Source organism: Stigmatopora argus, chromosome 1, assembly GCF_051989625.1.
Source record: "Stigmatopora argus isolate UIUO_Sarg chromosome 1, RoL_Sarg_1.0, whole genome shotgun sequence".
NCBI classification, from domain to species: Eukaryota; Metazoa; Chordata; class Actinopteri; order Syngnathiformes; family Syngnathidae; genus Stigmatopora; species Stigmatopora argus.
Genome location: NC_135387.1, coordinates 19,542,028 through 19,562,903, shown reverse-complemented (window position 1 = coordinate 19,562,903; position 20,876 = coordinate 19,542,028). Strand labels below are relative to the sequence as shown.

The 20,876-nt window shown below is 42.9% G+C and overlaps 2 protein-coding genes across 3 annotated transcripts; both read left to right on the top strand.

Annotated features, from left to right (window-relative positions):
• The first annotated feature begins 414 nt into the window (after nucleotides 1-414).
• Nucleotides 415-10,450, top strand: fgd1 (FYVE, RhoGEF and PH domain containing 1). Its single transcript, XM_077608859.1, has 18 exons — nucleotides 415-619; nucleotides 1,849-2,049; nucleotides 2,129-2,291; nucleotides 3,566-4,265; nucleotides 4,522-4,611; nucleotides 4,680-4,828; nucleotides 4,957-5,113; nucleotides 5,308-5,446; nucleotides 5,686-5,744; nucleotides 5,828-5,974; nucleotides 6,414-6,506; nucleotides 6,629-6,708; nucleotides 6,777-6,807; nucleotides 6,903-7,004; nucleotides 7,257-7,385; nucleotides 7,467-7,625; nucleotides 7,790-7,936; nucleotides 8,086-10,450. Exons 1-18 carry the CDS (start codon nucleotides 562-564, stop codon nucleotides 8,359-8,361), a joined length of 2,880 nt encoding a protein of 959 aa, XP_077464985.1. The 5' UTR covers nucleotides 415-561; the 3' UTR covers nucleotides 8,362-10,450.
• A 367-nt stretch (nucleotides 10,451-10,817) lies between these two features.
• tfe3a (transcription factor binding to IGHM enhancer 3a) lies at nucleotides 10,818-20,055 on the top strand. 2 transcript variants are annotated; one of them, XM_077607589.1, is made up of 11 exons: nucleotides 10,818-11,258; nucleotides 12,298-12,396; nucleotides 12,661-12,729; nucleotides 12,806-12,968; nucleotides 13,535-13,705; nucleotides 14,343-14,441; nucleotides 16,379-16,502; nucleotides 18,638-18,694; nucleotides 18,768-18,843; nucleotides 18,925-19,072; nucleotides 19,145-20,055. In XM_077607589.1, the coding sequence occupies exons 1-11, from the start codon at nucleotides 11,146-11,148 to the stop codon at nucleotides 19,481-19,483; spliced, it is 1,458 nt and encodes a 485-aa protein (XP_077463715.1). In that variant the 5' UTR covers nucleotides 10,818-11,145; the 3' UTR covers nucleotides 19,484-20,055. The 2 variants fall into 2 exon arrangements, with proteins under 2 accessions (XP_077463715.1, XP_077463709.1); XM_077607583.1 differs by having other exon boundaries at nucleotides 12,661-12,968; nucleotides 18,635-18,694.
• The last annotated feature ends 821 nt before the right edge of the window (nucleotides 20,056-20,876 follow it).

Genomic DNA, 20,876 nt, shown 5'->3' with positions numbered 1-20,876 from the left:
CTCTCCCTAATGTTCTGGCATGGCTGAGGTCACATGATTCGGCTGTCAGCAAACCCGTTGAATTTAATTTCGTTGTCAAGGAAACCAAAAATAAGGGGAGAGGGGAAGCAGGAACAGACACACCCACCCCCTCCACAGGTCTGTCAGGCTTTCTTGCTATTGCACCGCCCGCCTCTTGTCAATCTATGGATTAAATCAAGCGCTTCTAACCTACATCTCAAATTGAAGCACTAGTGTTTCTCTCTCTCTCTCTCTCCTCTCTCTCTCTCTCTCTCTCCCTCTCTCTCTCTCTCTCTCTCTCTCTCTCGCTCTCTCGCTCTCTCTCTCTCTCTCTCTCTCTCTGTCACACTCCACCCCCCCCCCCCCCCCCTCTCTCTCTCTCTCGCTCTCTCTCTCTCTCTGCGGTTTGCGCGCGCGCGACCCAATCGAGGAGCCGGGTTCTCCGTCTTCTCCTTTTCCTCATTTTTCATCTTTTTATCCTCTTCTTTTTTTAATTTCTTCTTCTACTTCGTGTATGCGGACCGGGTGAGCCGCGGTCTGCCATCGTCAACATCGTTGTTCATGAGCGGCCTAGTGCTGTGTTGTGCGATGTACATGGACAGAAGCAGCCTTGGCAGAGGTGAGCGCGCGCGCACACACATACACACGCATACACACACATAGACACACACAGACACACGGACACTGCGCTGCATTGGCGCGAGCGTGCATGTCGACTGTCACATCAGGCGCAGGGGGTGAAAAAATGGCATCTGCACGCGCACGCGCTGACCGACATCTCGCCGCAGTGAATGTAGGCTAGTGTGGCGCGCGTGCACATCACTGCGTCTGATGCCAGCAGATGTGCCGTTGGTCGTCGCGTGCACGCGCCTGCCACGGATCGATTCCGTCGCCATACTGCAGTTGGTTGGCGTGTGTGCGTGAGCGCGCGCGTACGTGCAAGATTTTATTCATCCTTCGATAGATGGTGGAGGCGAGACATGGGACATGTTCATCTTGCATTGGAGACACACCCCCTCTTTGGCAGGGTCCTGTTTGTGCACGTTCGAGCCGGCCTCAGTCACGTTAAAACCGTCAATGACCTCTACAATGGTAGCAACAATGTCATCCGAAATCAGAAACTGGTGACATGGTTCACCATCGCCTCAATAAGCTGCTGCACAACGTCTGGACCTATAATATCATAGAAGCATCATGATCACGCTCACAAACTTGTAGTGGGCCTTGGGAACCCTTCTGATCATTATTGGAATTTTATTTATGGAATAATAGATCTTGGAATGTATTTTTTTAATTGAGAATTTAGGTTAAAAATTCAGACAGCGGTTGCCAGGACAGGAAAAATGTGCCACAATTCTATACTTTGCTAACCTTTCATTGTTATTTTATAACTGAAAATAATGGTAGAAAAAAATAAATGTTATAAGTTTTGTTATGTCTTGGCATTCACGTTTCCTGTACTATATAAAAAGGTTACATAAAGCATGATCAATGATGAATGTCCTTTCATAGAAATTCGTTTGTCATTAATTATTAATAACAACACTGTAGTATGCATGGTGGCATTAATCAGTACCCAAGAAGATGTATGATAGCTGTCATTTACAGAAAAGGTTTTGACCCTTTTCTTGAACCTTCAGAGTTCCCACTATGAACAGTTTGTAGTGACTTACCAGAACCTCAATGATCTACTAGAACTCACACCTGATGTGGAACAGCTAAACCTGTAGTTGGCTCAGCTAAAATGTCCTCTATGCTGAATTGATTTGATATGTTTCTAGGAAGCTAATTATCCCATTGTTAACCAATTACAAGCAGTGAAATTACATTTTGACTCATTTCTTCCAGGTTCCCCGTCCACCTTGAGTCCTAGCTTGGTGGCAAAGAGTCTCGCTCTCGAGAACTCCTGTGGTCCTCAGCAGGCCACCTCCTCCTCCTCCTCCTCGAGTCCCCCTTTGCTTCAGGAGGAGGAGGAGGAGGAGGTCAATGACACCGGACCACCGCAGCTCAGTAAGAGCCGGCCCCCTTTGCCTGGACCAAAGCCTCAAGGTGAGAGCCACCTGCTGTCAACAGCAATAACTGCACGTTTATGACCTCAATGAATGACCTTGACTCCCCCTCTCTGCAGTCCCACCCAAGCCATCCCACTTGCAACATCAGGCAGGCGTGTTAAGGGCCAGGCCCCGTGCACCAGAAAAGCCGCTGCCCCCTCCTCCACCTTGCAAGCCCCCCCGCACCGAGGACCATGCCTCACCCACCTGTGTTCTGTCACTTATCGAGAAGTTTGAGCGGTGAGAAACACGTCATGGGGTGTCACCATCACATTTTTGTCTACATCATGATTACTTCGATATTTAAATTATTACCATTATAAGAGTGTTTCAGTCATGGTCAATGAAACGATAGTGAATTTCACCATTGTAGTTATTATCATGGGATGGTACCATTATGGCCACCATTAAAAGGAGGCTATTGTCATGGTGATGTTCAGTAATGTTCCAATTTTTCTTGGGGGTCTAGTACACTACTCTAATAGAATTGCCCGTTAAAAATAGTATACAACAATTTCCATAACATTTTAAATTTTATACTAAAGTATACTTAAAAAAAACACAAATTTATTATTTCATTTTCCACATTTTGCACCGTGTAATGCGCCACATGTTTTCAATGGGAGACAGGCTTGCAAGCAATCTACCAGTCACACTGTTATGCTTTAATAACTGGTGCAAAATGTGGCTTGGCATTGTCTTGCTGAAATAAGCAGGTTACTTTACATGCCTGGAAAAAAATGTTTCCTGGATGACAACATGAGTCATTAGTGTTTGCTGGAATATGAATGTTAAAGGAATTGCGAATCGCCAAAGATTGGGATGTCAATGTCACAGTAAAGTCAAAATCTATTGAATTTTACCACAACAGTTACCATCATGGTCAATATCATGGAGATGGCACCATTGCAGTGGTCTCACTGTCAAGGTCATGTGATGATCACTATTATGGTGATGTCACCATCATGCTTTCTGACAAGATTCAAAGCAGTGATGTCATCCGACAAGCCGCCATGTTGCATATTGTTTTACATTGTTATACTATATAGTTTATTAATTTTGTCAGTTTCAAATTTGTTTTATTATTCTCGTGCTTTTTTTATCTCTTAGATATTACATTTACTGACATTGCATTGCTACATTTGCAACCGTATTTGTTAATCAACCTGTTTATATAGATACAAATATTGTGGACATGTTTCCTGTTTCACGTTCCAGCATTCATGATACCGTATGTTCATTGTTCCATTATCATACCTATTGATACCTTATACTTATAAATATGCGGTCATATTTCTTTTTTATTTAAAGTGTGGTACGTACATTGAGAGTTAGATAGTAGATACTAACACTATCATGGTTATTGATAGTAATACATTATGTATTGTTGTTATCATGTTTGTTAGTGTGGTTGAGTTGTTGTCAAGTTTATTGTTACAAGTTTATCAGCATATTATCAAGTATTGTCAGAGGGTCGTTGTTTGACATTTATCATGTGATTCGATGTCTTGCAGCGAGCAGATCATTATGGTTCCTGACATCACCGGGGTCGCCATGTGTCCCCGCCTCCTTGACACCCCTTTATCTCAACCTTCATCACCAGCGTCAGTCTCCGCCCTCCCCGAGCAAGAGGGTCCTCCCGAGCTCAAAAGTCATGGCGACGTTCAGCTGGAAGCAAAGGTGGCTGTGGAGATGAGCGAACGTCTGCCGCCCAATCAATCAGATCTGCCGCCCGAGCAATCGGAGCTGTCGCCTGAGCAATCGATTCTGCCGCCCGAGGAATCGGCTCTGCCGTCCAAGCAGTCCAATCTGCTGCCCGAGCAACCAGATCATCTACCCGAACAACCAGATCTGCCACCGGATCTGCCACCAGATCAATCAGATCTACCACCCGAGCGTTTGTCCCTCCCCTCGTCGCAGACTGATGGCAAGCTGGCCAATCGCGACAGCGGCATTGACAGCATCAGCTCGCCGTCACACAGCGAGGAACTCTGCTTTGTGGGCGTGGACGACGGCAGTAGTGGCGTTTACTCTTGTGGCCTCCCCCGACTCTCCAGCTCCTCTTCATACGCCGGCGAGGGCGAGGAGGGCGAGGCCAGGTGCGTGGCCAGAAGAAGGGACTTCTCGGAGGATGTGGACAGCGACCTAGAGGAGGAGGAGGAGGAGACTGAGCTCACCTTGGTACTTCCAGCCCCCAGACAAGACTTGACTGAGGTAGGACAGAAAGCTACCTGGTGATCACTCTGATTTGGACTGTGGGTTACTATGGCAACCACAGATAGGTGAAACAAACTCTTAAGGCTTGTTGTCATTACTGTTGACACTCAATTTCATGTAACAGTACAGACTCCTCAAACTGCTTGCCCACAATTGCCCTTTTAAGCGTTTTTGTTGAGGCTGATAACTGTCGATCATCCGTATACTGTATTTACTGTCCCGCTTCCTGTTACACGCATCGTGTGCCTTTCAGTTGTCCGTCCAGCAGAGGGTGTTCAACATTGCAAACGAGCTCCTTCACACTGAAATCTCTTATGTGTCCAAACTTCATCTCCTGGACCAGGTAAACTGTTATGAAACACACCTAACTCAGGGTGTAGATACGAGTTGATGAACTGCTTTTCCCTTCAGGTTTTCTCTGCTCGGCTCTTGGAGGAAGCACGATCCCGCTCTTCTTTCCCATGTGACGTAATTCACGGAATCTTCTCCAACATCTGCTCCATCCACTGCTTTCACCAGCAGTTTCTACTCCCGGCTCTGCAGAAGCGCATGGAGGAGTGGTGAGTCGACCCCAGTCTACTTGAGAGTTTTGTGTAGTATACACAAACCGGTGTGCTGTGGTGACGAGTGCAGAGGCAACCTCATAAATTGAATAAACCGATTAGTATACTTTTGATCAAATTTGTAGGGACTCAAACCCTCGTATCGGAGACATCCTGCAGAAACTGGCACCCTTCCTGAAGATGTACGGCGAGTACGTGAAGAATTTTGACCACGCCATGGAGCTTGTAAACACGTGGATGGAGAGATCAGCTGTGTTCAAGTGCATCATACATGAGATCCAGGTAACTTTGCCCATCACCACTATTAACATTTATACACATATTGTACACCTCATTTATAAAATTTGATGGACTTCATTAAGTAATGGCCTTCATGCTGCACAGCTATTGTGTCCTGTACAATAATTTCAGGAAACCAATCACTTTTTGCAAATCCCAATTATAATTAGTCAATACTGCATGAATGTGTGTGTCAGAGGGATGAGCGCTGCGCTAACCTGACACTGCAACATCACATGTTGGAGCCGGTCCAAAGGATTCCTCGATATGAGCTCCTGCTTAAAGATTATCTACACCGCCTCCCCGAGGATGCACCCGACTTCAACGATGCTCAGAGTACGCACATCACCTGTTTAAATGTGTCGCTGTAATTGTAGACGGTCAGAGCACATTTGACATTTGATCATCTTGCTAATATTTACATTACTGAAAAATGCTAGCATCTGGTATACAATGGCTTGACAATTTGTTACCTTGCTATTTGTCTTTCAGCCATGAAAAGGCTCTAAAAGATTGAAAGGATTGACATTTTAACGTGCGATTTGATATCATGTGACCAAACTTTGTCTCTGCAGAGTCTTTGGAGCTCATTGCAACAGCAGCAGAACATTCCAATGCTGCCATTAGGAAAATGGTAAGGACTTTTATAACTGGTTCTGAAATCATATCCGAGGAATTTGAGCAAACGTTTTTTGTGTGCGTGTTTGTTCGTTGTAGGAGCGAATGCGGAAGCTGCTGAAGGTCTACGAGCTCCTGGGCGGCGAAGAAGACATCGTGAACCCGACAAATGAGCTCATCAAAGAAGGACACATACTCAAATTATCCAACAAGAACGGCACAACGCAAGATCGATACCTGATCCTGGTACGGGCTGCTCTGTCTTCTCTGTTGACATGAACTGGTGGACCTGTAGTTCTAAAACTGGGGTATCCCTAGCCTGAATAATTTATGTCATGTCATGTTTTCCAAAAATGCATCCCAGCTTCAAGAGACCTAAAAATCTCAAACAGACAGACTAAGCCAATTATTTCTCATTACCTTAGCTTTGTGCCTGTGGGAGATTTCATCATAATGTCATTAACACTTTGCCAGCAATTGACTGCTGTTACAATATTCAAATTGGCACAATGTGTTTAGCAAAGTTCAAGAGCATTAACTCAGTGAACACCTCCCACCAGGCTCATTTCTTATTAAAAATCCTAAATTAAAAACAAGGGTTCCAGTCATGATGGCTTTCTGAGAAAAAGGCCGTCGACCCATCATTTTGAAAACTGATGGTAACATTTTCTCCATGTTCCCCCAGTTCAACGACAGGCTTCTTTATTGCGTTCCCAAGCTGCGTCTTATTGGTCAGAAGTACGGGGTTCGTGCTCGAATCAATGTGGATGGCATGGAGGTGAGTTTATTACCTGGGCTAGTATCAGGTTAGCAAATGTTCAGTACTTAGTAGAAATCGCTGATACCGGGACATCAGGATTACAAATGCTGCATGTGAGTGTGGTTTTTTTTTATGTACAGTTGAAGGAGACGAGCAGTGTAGCAGTTCCAAGGACTTTCCTGGTGTCAGGCAAACAACGGTCAATTGAGCTGCAGGCCAGGTAATGCTAAAGAAGAGCATACTAAACCACGGAACCTTTTCAAACTTTTCCTGACCATGTCTGTGCAGGACAGAAGACGAGAAGAAAGACTGGATCCAGGTAGAGATGAAGCAGACTGACAGATAGGAAATCAAACCAAACATTACTGACCATGTCAACTGGTAAAATGACATGAGTTTGTGTGCATCTTGCAGGCTATTCAAGCCACAATCCAGAGACACGAGCACACCTTGGAGACATTCCGTCACCTGACTTGTTCGCTACGAGATGACGAGTCCACACCCCCCCACTCTCCGGTAATTCACGCGCACGTGAGAAAGTGTGGTAAAAGTCAAGCTCCACAAACAATGTGTGGATGCAATGCAATCTTTGCAAATACTTTTTGGTTTGGCTGCACGTATTTATCTCTGCTCAAATGTTTCCGATGGATAAATTGCTGCTTTTGCAGCGCACAAAGCTGTTGTCCACTTTTAGCACAATTGACCGGATTTTTTTTTTATTGGGAAAATGAATCTTAATGAATAACCTCTTTCCGTCCTGTCCGTTAGAGCTGTGCCGAGCTGGGCAAGCGTGCACCGACCCCCATCCGCGAAAAGGAAGTGACGCTCTGCATGAAGTGCCAGGAAGCATTCAACGCCCTCACCAGGAGACGCCACCACTGCAAGGCCTGCGGTCACGTGCGTCCAATAAAAGCTCGCTCGCTCCGTCGCCAAGATACCCTTCCATAGTCCTTCAACGCTTTGGTGTCTCACCTCCAGGTGGTTTGTGGGAAATGCTCAGAGTTCCGTGCCCGCCTCTCATACGACAACAACCGCACCAACCGCGTGTGCATCGACTGCTATGCCATGCTGGTGGGTGTGTCCCCTCCGCCCTCCATGTTGACTGCCAACAACCAAAGAAGGCGCTCCATCCTGGAGGTGAGAAGGATGTCACGGTTCGGGATGTGGTTGTATGGGCTTGATCAGACTTGATTTTTACAAAGTAACTTGGGATAAAACGTGTTCAGCAACAAGTTCACACTTGAGACTTTTCTTGTGATTTACAGTATGTGGTTTACTCCTACTTCTGGTTGTCACCATAGAAACAAGCCTCGCTGGCAGCTGAGAACAGTGTCATGTGCAGCTTCTTGCATCACATGGAAAAAGGAGGCGGTCGGGGATGGCAGAAGGCCTGGTTTGTCATCCCCGAAAATGAACCCCTGGTGCTCTACATCTACGGTGCTCCTCAGGTGGGCCCTGAACACAACATGAGGACACACAGGATATTCACGAATCGCATTGGGTTTCACGTCTTAAATTTCATAATACACTTGATCATTTAGGAAATGGCACATTTTTTCCCTCGCACACAATTACCCAGAATTCCGGGTGTTTTCAGGACGTGAAGGCGCAGCGTAGCGTTCCTCTGATTGGCTTCGAAGTTTCACTACCGGAGTCATGTGACCGCCTGGAGCGTCGGCACACCTTTAAGATTTCCCAGAGTCATCTGACGCTTTACTTCAGCGCAGAAGGCGAAGATCTCCAGCGCCGATGGATGGATGTCTTGTCCAGGGCTGGCAAGGGGGAGGAGCCTGGGTTTCCCCTCCCAATCGTGGAAAGCGTGGAGGAAGAGGAGGGTGAGGAGCTGGACGGGGCAGAGGGCGACAACACGTGATTTGACCGGATGAGGAGTGACGCCGGGGGGTGGGCAGATCATTGGAATTTATTTAACTTGCATGGACACTAAATTGGGACATTACCCTTGAGCCTCTACAGCTGTGACGCACATGCTGTCCGAAAGCACAATCCTCCTGATGGCGCCGTCTTGTTTTGATGACATCATTCCCCATATTGGCCTGCAAAAAGGCTGTCAAAACAAAAGTGCAATGTCAATGTGGTCGGGGTTTGGCCGGATGGGACACACTTGGAAGCAACTATGACTCTTAGTGGCCATACTTCATTTTAATTTCTGGATTTTAGCCTTTGTTATTTCATTCCATTTTGTGTTAGAGATTTCATTTTTAAAGGGGAACAAAACAACAGACTAACAAAAGATGGAGGAGATGCAGAAAAGAAACGAGTCAAAACCGTTCGACATTTAGACAGTGATCTTTTCTTCCTCTTCTGGTCTTCTGACAGTCATCCTCTTCTTCCCCTTCTTGTCATTATTATGACTCGCTGTTTGATATTGTGTGTATGCTAAGTATGTGTGTGTGCGCGTTTGACCGTGGGTGTGATTGTTTACTTGATACCAAACATGCAACTTTTGTAAATATTATTTATTCACCTGCAGTCGCGTGAGTGTCAGCAGGAGGGAAGAAGACCTTTGCACCAAGCCTAGCGTAACAACTGACTAGTTTCCTTAGGGAAAACTAGCTAAAGTAGGCTAATCTTATTGTGGAACGTGGACACTGTTTGTTAATTAACTCAATGGCTTCAATTGATGTCGATAGACATTTTATAAATCTTAAATATGAAACTGATAACCCTTTCCCAATTCAAGCTGTTGTTGTCAATGACAGCCAATGGGTTAAGATGATTGTGTTTTTTTTTTATCTTGTTTCCAATTTACCCTTCACGACAGTTGGTTTTTTTTTTCAGGCTAAACCTATCATAACGACTAGCTAAGTTCATTGGGTACTTGTTCTTTTGGCAAATCTAGGCGCTTCTCATTTACATGTTTTTATTTTATTTTTTTAAGATCAACGTGTTTGTGTAAAAGTATTTTTTTCACATTTTCACACTTTGCTTTCAGCATGTTTTTAGCATGTTGGATTGGGATAATCCTAGGTTAGCAACAGAGCAGCTTCCTCAAAGGAAGCAGCTGCTCTGTGCTAAACGAGGCCATTTTTTTCCTGTAACTTTGATATCGTTTGTTTATTAGGTCACTGCGTATGCGAGAACGGCTTTTTCCGTTTGTTTTGTTTTCACCCTGGCTTTCACTACACAATTTTTGTGTGTTGGTTTCATGGTGTGGTGCTGCTCTTCCCTCAGTGATGTTAGAAGGAAATGGCCTTACAGTTATTTTTTTTATGTACTCTGAAGCTTCTGACTTGGTGTCGTTGTGCTTTAGTCAACAAGGTGCTGAATGCTAGATTATGTCTATATTGTTGGATGGTAACAATTCTTTCCCTTTTGCGATCCAGTGGACAAGTCAGGCTGGGATCCTTCCAGTCATGTGACTCATTCCAAGTGATGGGAGATGAGCGGTGCTGATGTTTACACGTGGTCACAAGGTGGCGCTGTGAGTTCTGAGTGAACTTGTGCCAAATGCAGTGTTCTATTGTAATAATGTTATCGTTGTTGATCTTTTTGCCTCTGGTGAGTGTTTCTATTTTTACAGTTCACACGTACAGTATTGTGGACTATAAATGGCTGCTGTAACCATGGAGACCAAAACATCTTCAATCAGATTAAAGTCTCGTTAATGGATTTGGTGGTATAGTCTGGTTCAAAAAAATCTTGTAGTAATCCGTGAATATTTGGGAGCCTTGTGTTGCCAAAGCTACGGCCAGCCCTCTGAACATTCTCTTCGGTGTAAACCGCTGATAGCCACACTTTGTGGTGTGTTTTTGCTATGGTGGGTGCCAAATTTCAGTGCTGCTTGGTTGCGGTGGCAATTACAACAGTTGAGATTATTGACAATTGATGAGATGAGAGTGATGGTTTAGTGGCCGGCCACTGCCTTCCTTAAACATTTTGTGTCACCTTGCCTTGTGAATGAAATCACGTGTTAAAGACAAAATAAAGCAGTAACAGAGGTTTGAATGACTACTGTCTTGTCTTTAAAATAAATAAATAAATACAACGATTAAAACATGTGAAAAAGATATCCCTGAACTCTGCACGGTTTGCTGATTAGTCAGGTAAACCGTTTATTTTTTCTTGTTTTTTGGTCAGTTCAACTGTCCATTCTAGGTCAACCAATAAATATGACGTCACCTCGGATTTTCCCCGAAACGCCCACTGTCTCCCCATTGCGAGACAAAAACAAACAAGATGGCCGCCGGTCCAAAGAATCTAACCAGATGAGAACAAACTGATTGGCTGGTAGAATTCAAAACTGCGTTGCCATTGGTTGAAAGGCGATCAGCCTTCATTTAGGCCCACCCTCTTTAGCATAGAACTGCATTAACTAGAAATCCAGGTTGCGTATCGCGTTCAGATTTTAAAATATTTAACTTGCAAATAAGTCACATTTGTCAGCTATTTTTTTATTAATCACAAAAAGAATTTGATATCTAAAGCACTACCACTTAATAGTTTGTGTTTTCTGAACGGTTAAGTTGAAGCAACGAGAAAGGAGCGCTCTGTGTGTACGCTTGCAGCTGCAGATGCGTGTGCGTGTCTGTGTCAGTGTGGGTGCGGTGGCTGCTGGGAAATCAAGCAATTTTGTCCGTGTTCATCTCGATCGTCCTGGAAGCTCGGTATAGTACATATTTTCGGTTCCGCTGGAGAAATGTCATCTGTCACTCCTGACCGGGAAATGAGCGGAGGCCAGTGTCGGGCTGGGCTCGAGCCGCAGACTGTTTTTGTTATCCTGGATTCGGCGGAAAGTCTTAACGTGCTACAGTGAGTCACCGATAGTATTTGTTTCTCTGGATTGAGCGCACCCGGAAGTTGTATTGATTGATGTATTTTATTCTTAATATTTCGTGTTTAACGGGTTCAGATGGCCCAAAAGCGGTGTGTATACTATGTTTTGGTGTGCCGAAGTGTTGGAGAAAAAGTGTGAATCTCGAAACTTTTTTTTTCTTAGTTACTCTGAATTGATTTATGATTGAGTTAAGTTGAAATCAGTTGCGGATGGAGTTTTTTGTATGATGAAAAAAAAGAAATTAAATTGTGTGATGCTATTGGAATTGAATGTAGTTAAATGGTTGATGTCACCGTTACATATTTATATACTATAAATCCTTTATGGAGGCTCTCAGGTAACACCCTTCACTCTCCTCCCAAGAAGAAACGGAATTTAGGTGGAGGAGGTGAAGTCAAAAAAATAAACCAAATTGACATTAATAATTTCCCCAACCCTAACTAAAGCAGTACACTCTTGGGGATGCACAAGTTTAAATTTTAATTCTTTCATTCCTACGATGGTGAAGACTTTGAGCACCCCCCACAACCCTTGTGGGGACGAGCAGTTCAGAAAATGAATGAGTTAATTGTGGTGCAAATGAGTGTGTTTTGGATGGCAGCTCATTTTCTTTGAAGTATGTCAGGTTTTTCCACCTGTGTTTACAGGCATATTCTGTTATAAAGTGTTTGTACTTTGTTTTTTCCATCCAATGTATTACGATGATGATTAAGGGGATGAAGGTCAGAGAACTCTTTATCCTCTTTGCTTTCGTCTGCTATGAGTCACACAAGATCAATTAGCAAACCTACGCACTTACAGATTCTGCCTGTATATGCTGGTATCTTTCTGGCTGTAATCTGGAAAAAGATTTGCTTTGTTCTAGAACTGGACTGAAACCTGATTCGATTTGATATCAAAAATGTGAATTTTGGCATTTGGTTTTGATAGAGGGTAGTGACATAATTAGTCAGAAAGTATAATTACAGTAACCTCATTAGACTTCTCAATAGCTGGCTGTGTTTGGGCACTCAGGGTGGAGTCTGGCATCGTGGCTGACATCGAGGTGGACAACCTGGTGTCATCAGACTGTGACACCTTCTACCAGATCAAGAGTCAACCCATTCACAGCAGGTAATACCTTTTAAGATCTGCACCTGTGTCTCTTCCATGTGTTTTCCTATAATAGGATATTTACACAAACAAGTCATTTTACACTAAAAGATTTGATTTAAAAAAAAAAGCCCTCTGTACCAAATTACCTTCAAACTGCCGACTGTAGTCATCCGTCATCATCGGTCAAATCCTGTTTAATGGCCTAAACCTACTCTCTGTAATCACTTGGCACATACTAGTGAAAAAAAATAGGGACATTTGAGTTTTGTGATGTCTTTTCAGTGCTTCAGTGAACACTTCCTCTTCTTCATCATCGTTGTCTTCCACAGTGGCAGTCGCTATGCCCTCCAGGTAAAAGTATATAGCCTATCTCATGGCCCAGTAGAGAACCGCTGATGTCTGAAACTGACTCGACTTTGTTCTACAGGGTTCTGATGCGTCAGGATCTGATGCGGCAGCAGGCCCTGGAGGAGGAGCATAAGGAAGCACAGCAGCTTCTGCGTCTGCCCGCCGCCTCATCGTCGTCCCCTGTCTGTGTCAGCGCGCTCTCAAGCGTTCCCCCTGCTCAGGTGCCAGTAGAGGTGTTGAAGGTATGAGCCACGGGTTGTAGAATGAATATTTGGTCTTTTACTTGGCTATCTAACTTTGAAACACTCGACTTGACATTGACTTGGGATATCCATCTGAAAGAATCTTAAACATTAAAAATATTGCAATTTGATTCTAGGATGATGACAGACAGGTAAGATATGTTCATTCCCAGTTTAGCTCACCAGTAATAAGATACACATTAGCGGAGTTTCGTTCCGTTTAAATGACAAAGCAAAGTGTTAGACAAGAAGGGCCAGTATAAAAGATTTAAAAAAAACAGCCATGTTCTTCTGAGCGTGTTACTACAGCTAAGAAGTACAGATACTGAATGCAAAGTGGCTATAATATTGGAAGTGGGCAAGTTCATATGAACTGATTTTATGATTTCCTTAACACAAGCAATTACTTGACTTGATTTGCTATATATTTAGTGGTTAGTCATTTGGACCTACTTGAATTTTGCCACAGTGACTTGAAATGTGTTAAAAACAGGCGTCTGCTCCCACCTATGTATGATGTGCCTATGTGTTATTGTGTATTTCTCTCCCCTGCTGTTCCCCCTCAGGTGCAGACCCACCTGGAAAACCCCACAAGGTACCACATCCAACAGGCGCAGAAGCAACAGGTCAGAAGGTACCTCTCCACTGCAGTCAGGCCCGCCAGTTGTAACGCCTCCGGAACATCGTCGGTCTCCTCCCCCAGCAACCAGCGTGCTCTTGGTAGCCCTAAATTGGAGGTAATGCCAAGTTAATCTGTGTCATTAGGGTTATGCTTCAATAAAATTACTTTGAGGTCATCAAGTACAACCAGAATTCTTACATATGGTGCACTGGATTATGAGGTGCTCTGTTAATTTTGGAGTAATGTAAAGAATTTAATGTGCGCCTTATTGTCCCAAAAATACGGTATTCAAAATGTTCCAAAACTATACACACACATTTTTGCAATTCACCATTAGCAATTCACCCACTGTGTATGTTAAGATTGTTCTTATACATATGTGCAGTTGACAACCATCTGAAAAAAAGACTATTATTTGCGGGCAATTACCTCAATATCTTAATGTAATACCATAAAGACTTATACTTATTTGAAATGCTTTACCAATGCTAACGATTTCTATTACATTCTATCTCTAACCGTTCATTATGTTCGGATTTCAGTTATAGCTACTGAATTTAAAATGTTGCTTATGTTATATGTCCTCTAATTTGTGCTCTTTATTCAAATTGGTAGTATTTAGCAGCCTTTCCTAAATCTAAAATAGATGCCTGTGTTTTTTATTTCCAACTTTATCAAGTCTTCTAAATCAACAGTCCACACTCATTTTTTGAACAACAAAGGATGAAATGTTCTCTGATTGGGTCTTTCAGTTGGAGGAGTCTGTTATTGATGACATAATCAGCCTGGAGTCAAGCCTGGGTGATGACTTTTTGACGCTGATTGAATCGAGACATCACCTCTCCACCACGGTAACTCCCTGCTTCCTATATTCTGGATATATGTGTGTGTGTGTGTGTGTGTGTGTGTGTGTGTGTGTGTGTGTGTGTGTGTGTGTGTGTGTGTGGTGAGAGATAGAGTAAGAGAGAGGTTACGAAAGCGAAGCAAAAAAAATCGATGAGGTAGCGTTTTCTTGCCTCCTTTCTTCTCTTTTGCTGCTTACACAGATTTTACTCCTTCCTCTTCCTGGGCATGTTTGGATGTGTGGGCTTATAAGGGTGCTTAGGGAAGTATTAGAGCTTTCTTTTGAAAGGATTTTTTTTATTTTTATAAACGGTCACTGAAGAGAAACAGACCAAATCAGTCAAACTTGTGTGCATGTGTGTATGCGTGTACGGACAGTGCACAGTTGCATGTTGAGTGCGTGTGTTGGTGCTACGCAATGAGAATTTTAGTTTTCCTGCAGGAACATGACAAGAGGAGACTTAAAGCCCAGGTAATGTTATTCTTGAACTTTGCACTAAGGAGACAAATTCTTATTTTGCTTTTAACACAACTTTGATGCATTAGTAAGGAAGGTACATGTCAGAAAAACTGACATCTGCTTTATTTGATAATTACTGAGGGTGTTTGGTGTCAGAATGGTGTTAGCCTTGGGAAATTAAACCTTGACTTGAGTGGGACCTTCAGAAAACCTTATTTTTAAAATTGTGTGTACTTATTTGCATTTCTGGAATGCCTGTTCAATTGTCACTTGTTTAAAAAAAAACCTTAGAGCCGGGTCGTTCCGTGATTCCACCCAACTGTTGCAAAACAGTGGCGTTAGGTGACATCAGTGGTGGTCCGTGCGTTTTCTCGTACCGCCTTCAACGAATCAATCCAACCCTCAAAAACTATTTTATGGCTATAAAACCTCTACTGCAGCTACAGCTGTGACACATAAAAATAATCAATAAATCAATGCACAAAAATGGGGTAAAATCCACTTCCTAGCAGCATTTAATGATTAAATACAAATACTGGAGCTTTTCAGACATTACAACCGGGCCAGGGGGTGATTTTCCCGGGAAAAGACAGCGATGAACGTCAATGGCGTACCGGCAAACATTGCCCGAAAATGGGGTAAAATCCAGCCGAAAACAGCATTTATTGATAAAATACAAATTCTGGAGTCTTATTGACGCTTGTTTAATGCAGCAGAGCCTGCAGAACTAATTGTGAAGGCCTTGAAGCAGATTTCTGACCCTGGCAACAAATAATGGCTGAAATGTGATTGGTTAAATGCTTCAATATGAAAACACACATCTGGAAGCAGTGCAACCAGGGGGAAAAGCAATGAAAGGAAGCTAACAAACAATTTGGAATTATTTAATAAGTATTGATGGACAAAATATAATATATGATTCAGATATTACAAGTCCGTAACTTACACTTATTTAGGTCTTTTGCCGATTAAACGTAGCTTATGGAGAAGCACCATCAATTTCGTCACACGCAGTTTCTGCGTGTGATGACAAGTAGGCTTTTGTGTTGTGATAATGACGACAGGGCCTATGTCCGATTATATATATATATTTCTTAGGCCAGCAGAGAAGGCTTTGAAGGCCCTGACGGCCCGCCACTGGGTGACATAACCAGTACCGCACCATGTTCTTCTGCTAATGACTTGGGAACTAGGCTGACCAAAGTTCCAGTTTCAAGTACTATCATGTCAAAGGCGAAACAGGGTATTAGTGTGAAAAATATTTTCGTAGTAATCCACCGTTGTTCGCTGTGCACCGCAAAATCCACGAAAACGCAAAAAACGTGAAAGATAAAATGTAGTGTTGGTGCGCATTATTTTTACTGTTTTTGCTATTAGGTTCTGGAATTATTTGACAATTGCCACTGAGGGCTTGTGTCTCTTGTTGACTTTTTTAAATCCACTCACTTACTGTGGTGGCCTCTGTGTTCTGATTGGTCTCTCCAGCTGCCAGGGGCAGCGGGGAACATGGTGGACGTCTATGGAGAGAGCGGTGGACAAACCACGCCTTCTGTCGCCGTTAGAAACAGCTGCCCTGCTGATCTGCTCACAGTCAAGCGGGAGCCAAACAGTGAGTTGCTCTCCTTTGCTGTTTCCATGGTTAACAACAAATAGGATGTTCTTTATGTCATCTGAAATATAAATTGCACAGATGAGTTTTCTAGGAGGAGAGATTAGAAAATCAATGGATAGCTTCATTAGAAAAATTAACATTAACGAGGACGGTTTCTTTTAACGGCAAGATAATGTTTTTTTTATTTGATTCAGTTATTCTGTATATAATTTATTCAAGTAATTATCTTGCCAATTATTGATAAAACATCTTATATACGTTACTGAAGAGAATGAGCCACTTGATGCTTCAGCTATCAAAAATTTGCCAAATAGTTTGAAAGAGTGAAGCAAGCAGTTCTTTGCTTTGATGAGTCAGCAAAACTGCATCCGCAGGCAAGAATTTGAAATGGTCATCACTTCTTACTTCCTGTTGAGTGAACCTCAACCTCTTATGTCCAACAAATCTTTTTCAACAAAATTATCAAAGTAGTAATGTAAAAACCTTGGGGGAGGGATTAGACCTAACTTAATTCTGAGAAGACATTTGTTGCGGAAAACAGTTTAAAGTTTAGGACAAAAAAACACTAAAATACCGTACTACTGTGTGTGACATTCATTCGAAATCATCAGTGTTGTTTTTTTTTAACATTTTCGCCTTTTCATCGAGCTGCAATTTAAATGTGTATGTATGTGTATACAGTGGTACCTCGAGATACGAGCTTAATCCGTTCCGGGACTGAGCTCGTATGACAAGTTACTCGTAACTCGAGGTAAAGTTTCCCATTGAAATGAATGGGAAACAATTTAATTCGTTCCAACTCTCTGAAAAAAACACCAGAAACAGGATATTGGATTGAAAAAAAATGTTTTATTTCTTATAATTCGCCATATATTGACAAAGTAATAAATAACGAGTGGTTTAATAGAAATAAAGTGTTTAATCTAACTAAAATTGGCCGGATTTCGCCGAGGGGAGAGGGGCTTCGTTTTTTTTTTTCCTCCACACAACGCACTCGTAAACAGAACAAACACTCCACCCTCACGTTCGCTATCGATGGGCTGTTTGCTGTCGTACTATTCCCTTCAAAATATTCCGAAAATGATGCACACAAATGTCCTCACAATCGGAGAACGCACGACCACTTGCCAACGAGCAGCAAGCAGTCTTATCAGCGATCACCCCGCTGCTCATGAGAGCTACAGGGGCGCTGGCTAGCGGCTCCTTTTAGCTTGTAGCATCTGTGTTTGCATCCCCTCGAACGGCGACTATGATAGAGTTGCTACCGGGGATGCTGTTGCGAGCCAGTGCCCCCGATGTTCTTATGAGCAGCCAACGAGCAGAGTCTTTTATCAGCGATCGCCCCGCTGCTCATGTGAGCTTCAGGGCGCTGGCTAGCGGCTCCTTTTAGCTTGTAGCATCTGTGTTCGCGTCCCATCGAACGGCGCCTATGATAGAGTTGCTACCGGGGATACTTTTGCGAGCACGAGTATACTTCATTACCCAGAAAGCCCTCTTTTCACCGCGCATGCGCGTTGTGCGTTTCCTGGTCTGAATAGCTCATCCGGTGCTCGTAAATATTGTTATACACGAAAGATATGCCAAAAAAAATGCCATGGCAACCTGGCTTGGTCGCATCACGAAACTTTGACCGCATCACGGGCGAATTATTCGATCGAAATTTCCCCCGTAAGACGAGCATTCCGTATGACGAACGGTCGTATGACGAGGTACCACTGTATTGGATTGGATTGGATAACTTTATTCATCCCGTATTCGGGAAATTTCGTTGTTCCAGTGGCAAGAGGGTGAGGATGCAGGAATAGGAAAGGCATTTTAGACATAAATAGATAGGTAATAAGTAGGTCAATATATATATATATATATTTATTTATTTATATATATTTATATTTCAGCAACACGCTTATTTATTTATATATTTATTCATGTATTTATTTTATTTATTAACTTACTTATTACCTTTCTATTTATGTCTAAAATGCCTTTCCTATATCTGCATTCTCACCCTCTTGCTACTGTGACAACGAAATTTCCCGAATACGAGATGAATAAGTTATCCAATCCAATGTAATCCAAAACACAACATATACATAACCATAATGATAATAATAACGATAATGATTTTGCAGCAGATGTGGAGACCAAAACACTGATGAAGGAGCGGCAGAAGAAAGACAATCACAACCAAAGTGAGTTTTAGATTAAACAAAGTCCTAAATTTTGTTTAGCAGGTTGTTAAAGAGCATTTTTTTTGTTTTCCAGTCGAGAGGCGACGTCGCTTCAACATCAATGACCGCATCAAAGAACTAGGTGCACTTGTTCCCAAGTCGCCTGACCCGTGAGTGAACACCTTTGCCTGCAGATCTCATTGATCGTTGCTTGTTGTGTCACGTGTGCTAACAAAGCTTTGCAATGATAGGGATGCCAGGTGGAACAAAGGAAGCATTCTGAAGGCTTCAGTGGATTACATCCGAAGACTTCAGAAGGAACAACAACGAGCTCGTGACATGGAAGAAAGACACAAGAGACTGGAGCACACCAACAGAACTTTGATGATGCGCATACAGGTCATTGATGCCTACTGGTACACGCTGCAGTTGGTCAACCAAACACGTGCTCACAAGTTTTTTTAATTTCAGGAGTTGGAGCTACAGGCAAGCCTCCATGGCGTTACTTATTCTTGTATGGATGGTGCCACAACCTACTCGCGGGCCTTCCTCTCCCCGCCGACCGCAGCCACTGTCGCGCCATCGTTGGACACGATCGGCTTGGCGGAGCTAAACGAACTTAATGGTGGTGCCGAAGTCTTCTCTTCAGACCTGATGAACGACACGGGTCTCGCGGCGCTGGATGACTTTGGAGACATTCTGATGGAGGATGGAGGCCTAATGTCACCCGCGGGCGGCGCGGACCCTATGTTGTCATGCGGGGCGTCGCGCTGCAGCAGCAGGACCAGCAGTATGGACGACGACCTCTGATCCACCACATTTCCTGTATCACAGTAGTAACCACACCATCCTCTCTGTCACCATGGTAACCTGGTGATTGCCCTAGCTATACATGTACTGTACTGCACCTACTACGGTGCATCTGAAAAGTAAGTCCTTCACTTTTTCCACATTTTTATGTGACAACCTGATCTCAAAATAGATTTTTTTTCTACAAACCCACCTAACCTCCTTGATGACATTGTAGAAAAAGCGTTTTGGAATTTTTTTTGTCTCTACGGTCTTAAGCACTCTGAAGAATACTACCAGCCGCTCAATTATGCTAATGACAAACGTGAAACCTTGTGAACACTTTCCGAACACTGGCCAACTAGCTGCAGTAGCATGGTGATGCTATCCAGCCACATTTGCTTTGCTGTTTTGGTTCGCTTGAATTTTAACTATTACTTATTATACAAACTTGTTATATATGATTGGACTTTTTTTATACATAGTCAAATAATTTTGTAATTGTGGATTTAACTGGTGGGTTTGAATGGGAATGCTGTACTTGTGTGTCTGTTGTCTGATGGACAAACTAAAGGCCTTTTCTCACTTGTTAATTTGAATCGCTTTGAGATATGATATGAGCTGCCACAATTTTGAAAGCCCCTTTTTCGAGTGTCTCGATACAGGGTTGGGCAAACCGGTCCTAGAGGGCCGCTATGGGCACGGGTTTTTGTTCCAACCCACCCAGCATAGACAGTTTAACCATTTAAGTTGCTGTGGATCCAAGAAGCACCAGACTGCATTACATTGATTGCACTTGTAGGACACCAGATTGGTGAAAAGGTGTCCTCTTACGGAGAATAGCATGAAATCACTCCACCGGCCGGCTCTTCTTCCACCACGTTCATATTTAATTGATTTGTCAATTACATGTTGCAAAATGATAAGTGTGATAATGCCTTAAGACAAATTTAACCACAAAACCAACCATCTGTCACTGCAAGTAGCGTTCAGATTGCTTCTGAAACAGTAGTTTCCAGTTGATTTATTTTCCACCAGCATTCTGTTGTTGGAACAAATGTTTTCGGAACCAAAAGTCATTTCACTTGTTTACTTAGTAGTTTGTTTACTAGCAGTTAGCTGCTATACAAAAAAATGTTTTAACTTGTTCTAATGCTAGCAAGCTGCTAACAAATATTTCCTTTAGCATTGTCCCGTGAGCGGTCAGAACTTTTCATCTTGTTTTTTTTTTTTTAATGAAAATTATTTTCTAACTTTAGCAACACTTGTTTGATGTCAGGATCAAAAAGGGAGCCATGTTTGTTTTTTTACAATCTTAACATTGTATCATATCTATATATATAGAAACTTTATCTAGAAATATAGTCAGAAAATACAGAACTAAGAAAATAAAAGTCAGGCCTTTCTTTTTGAT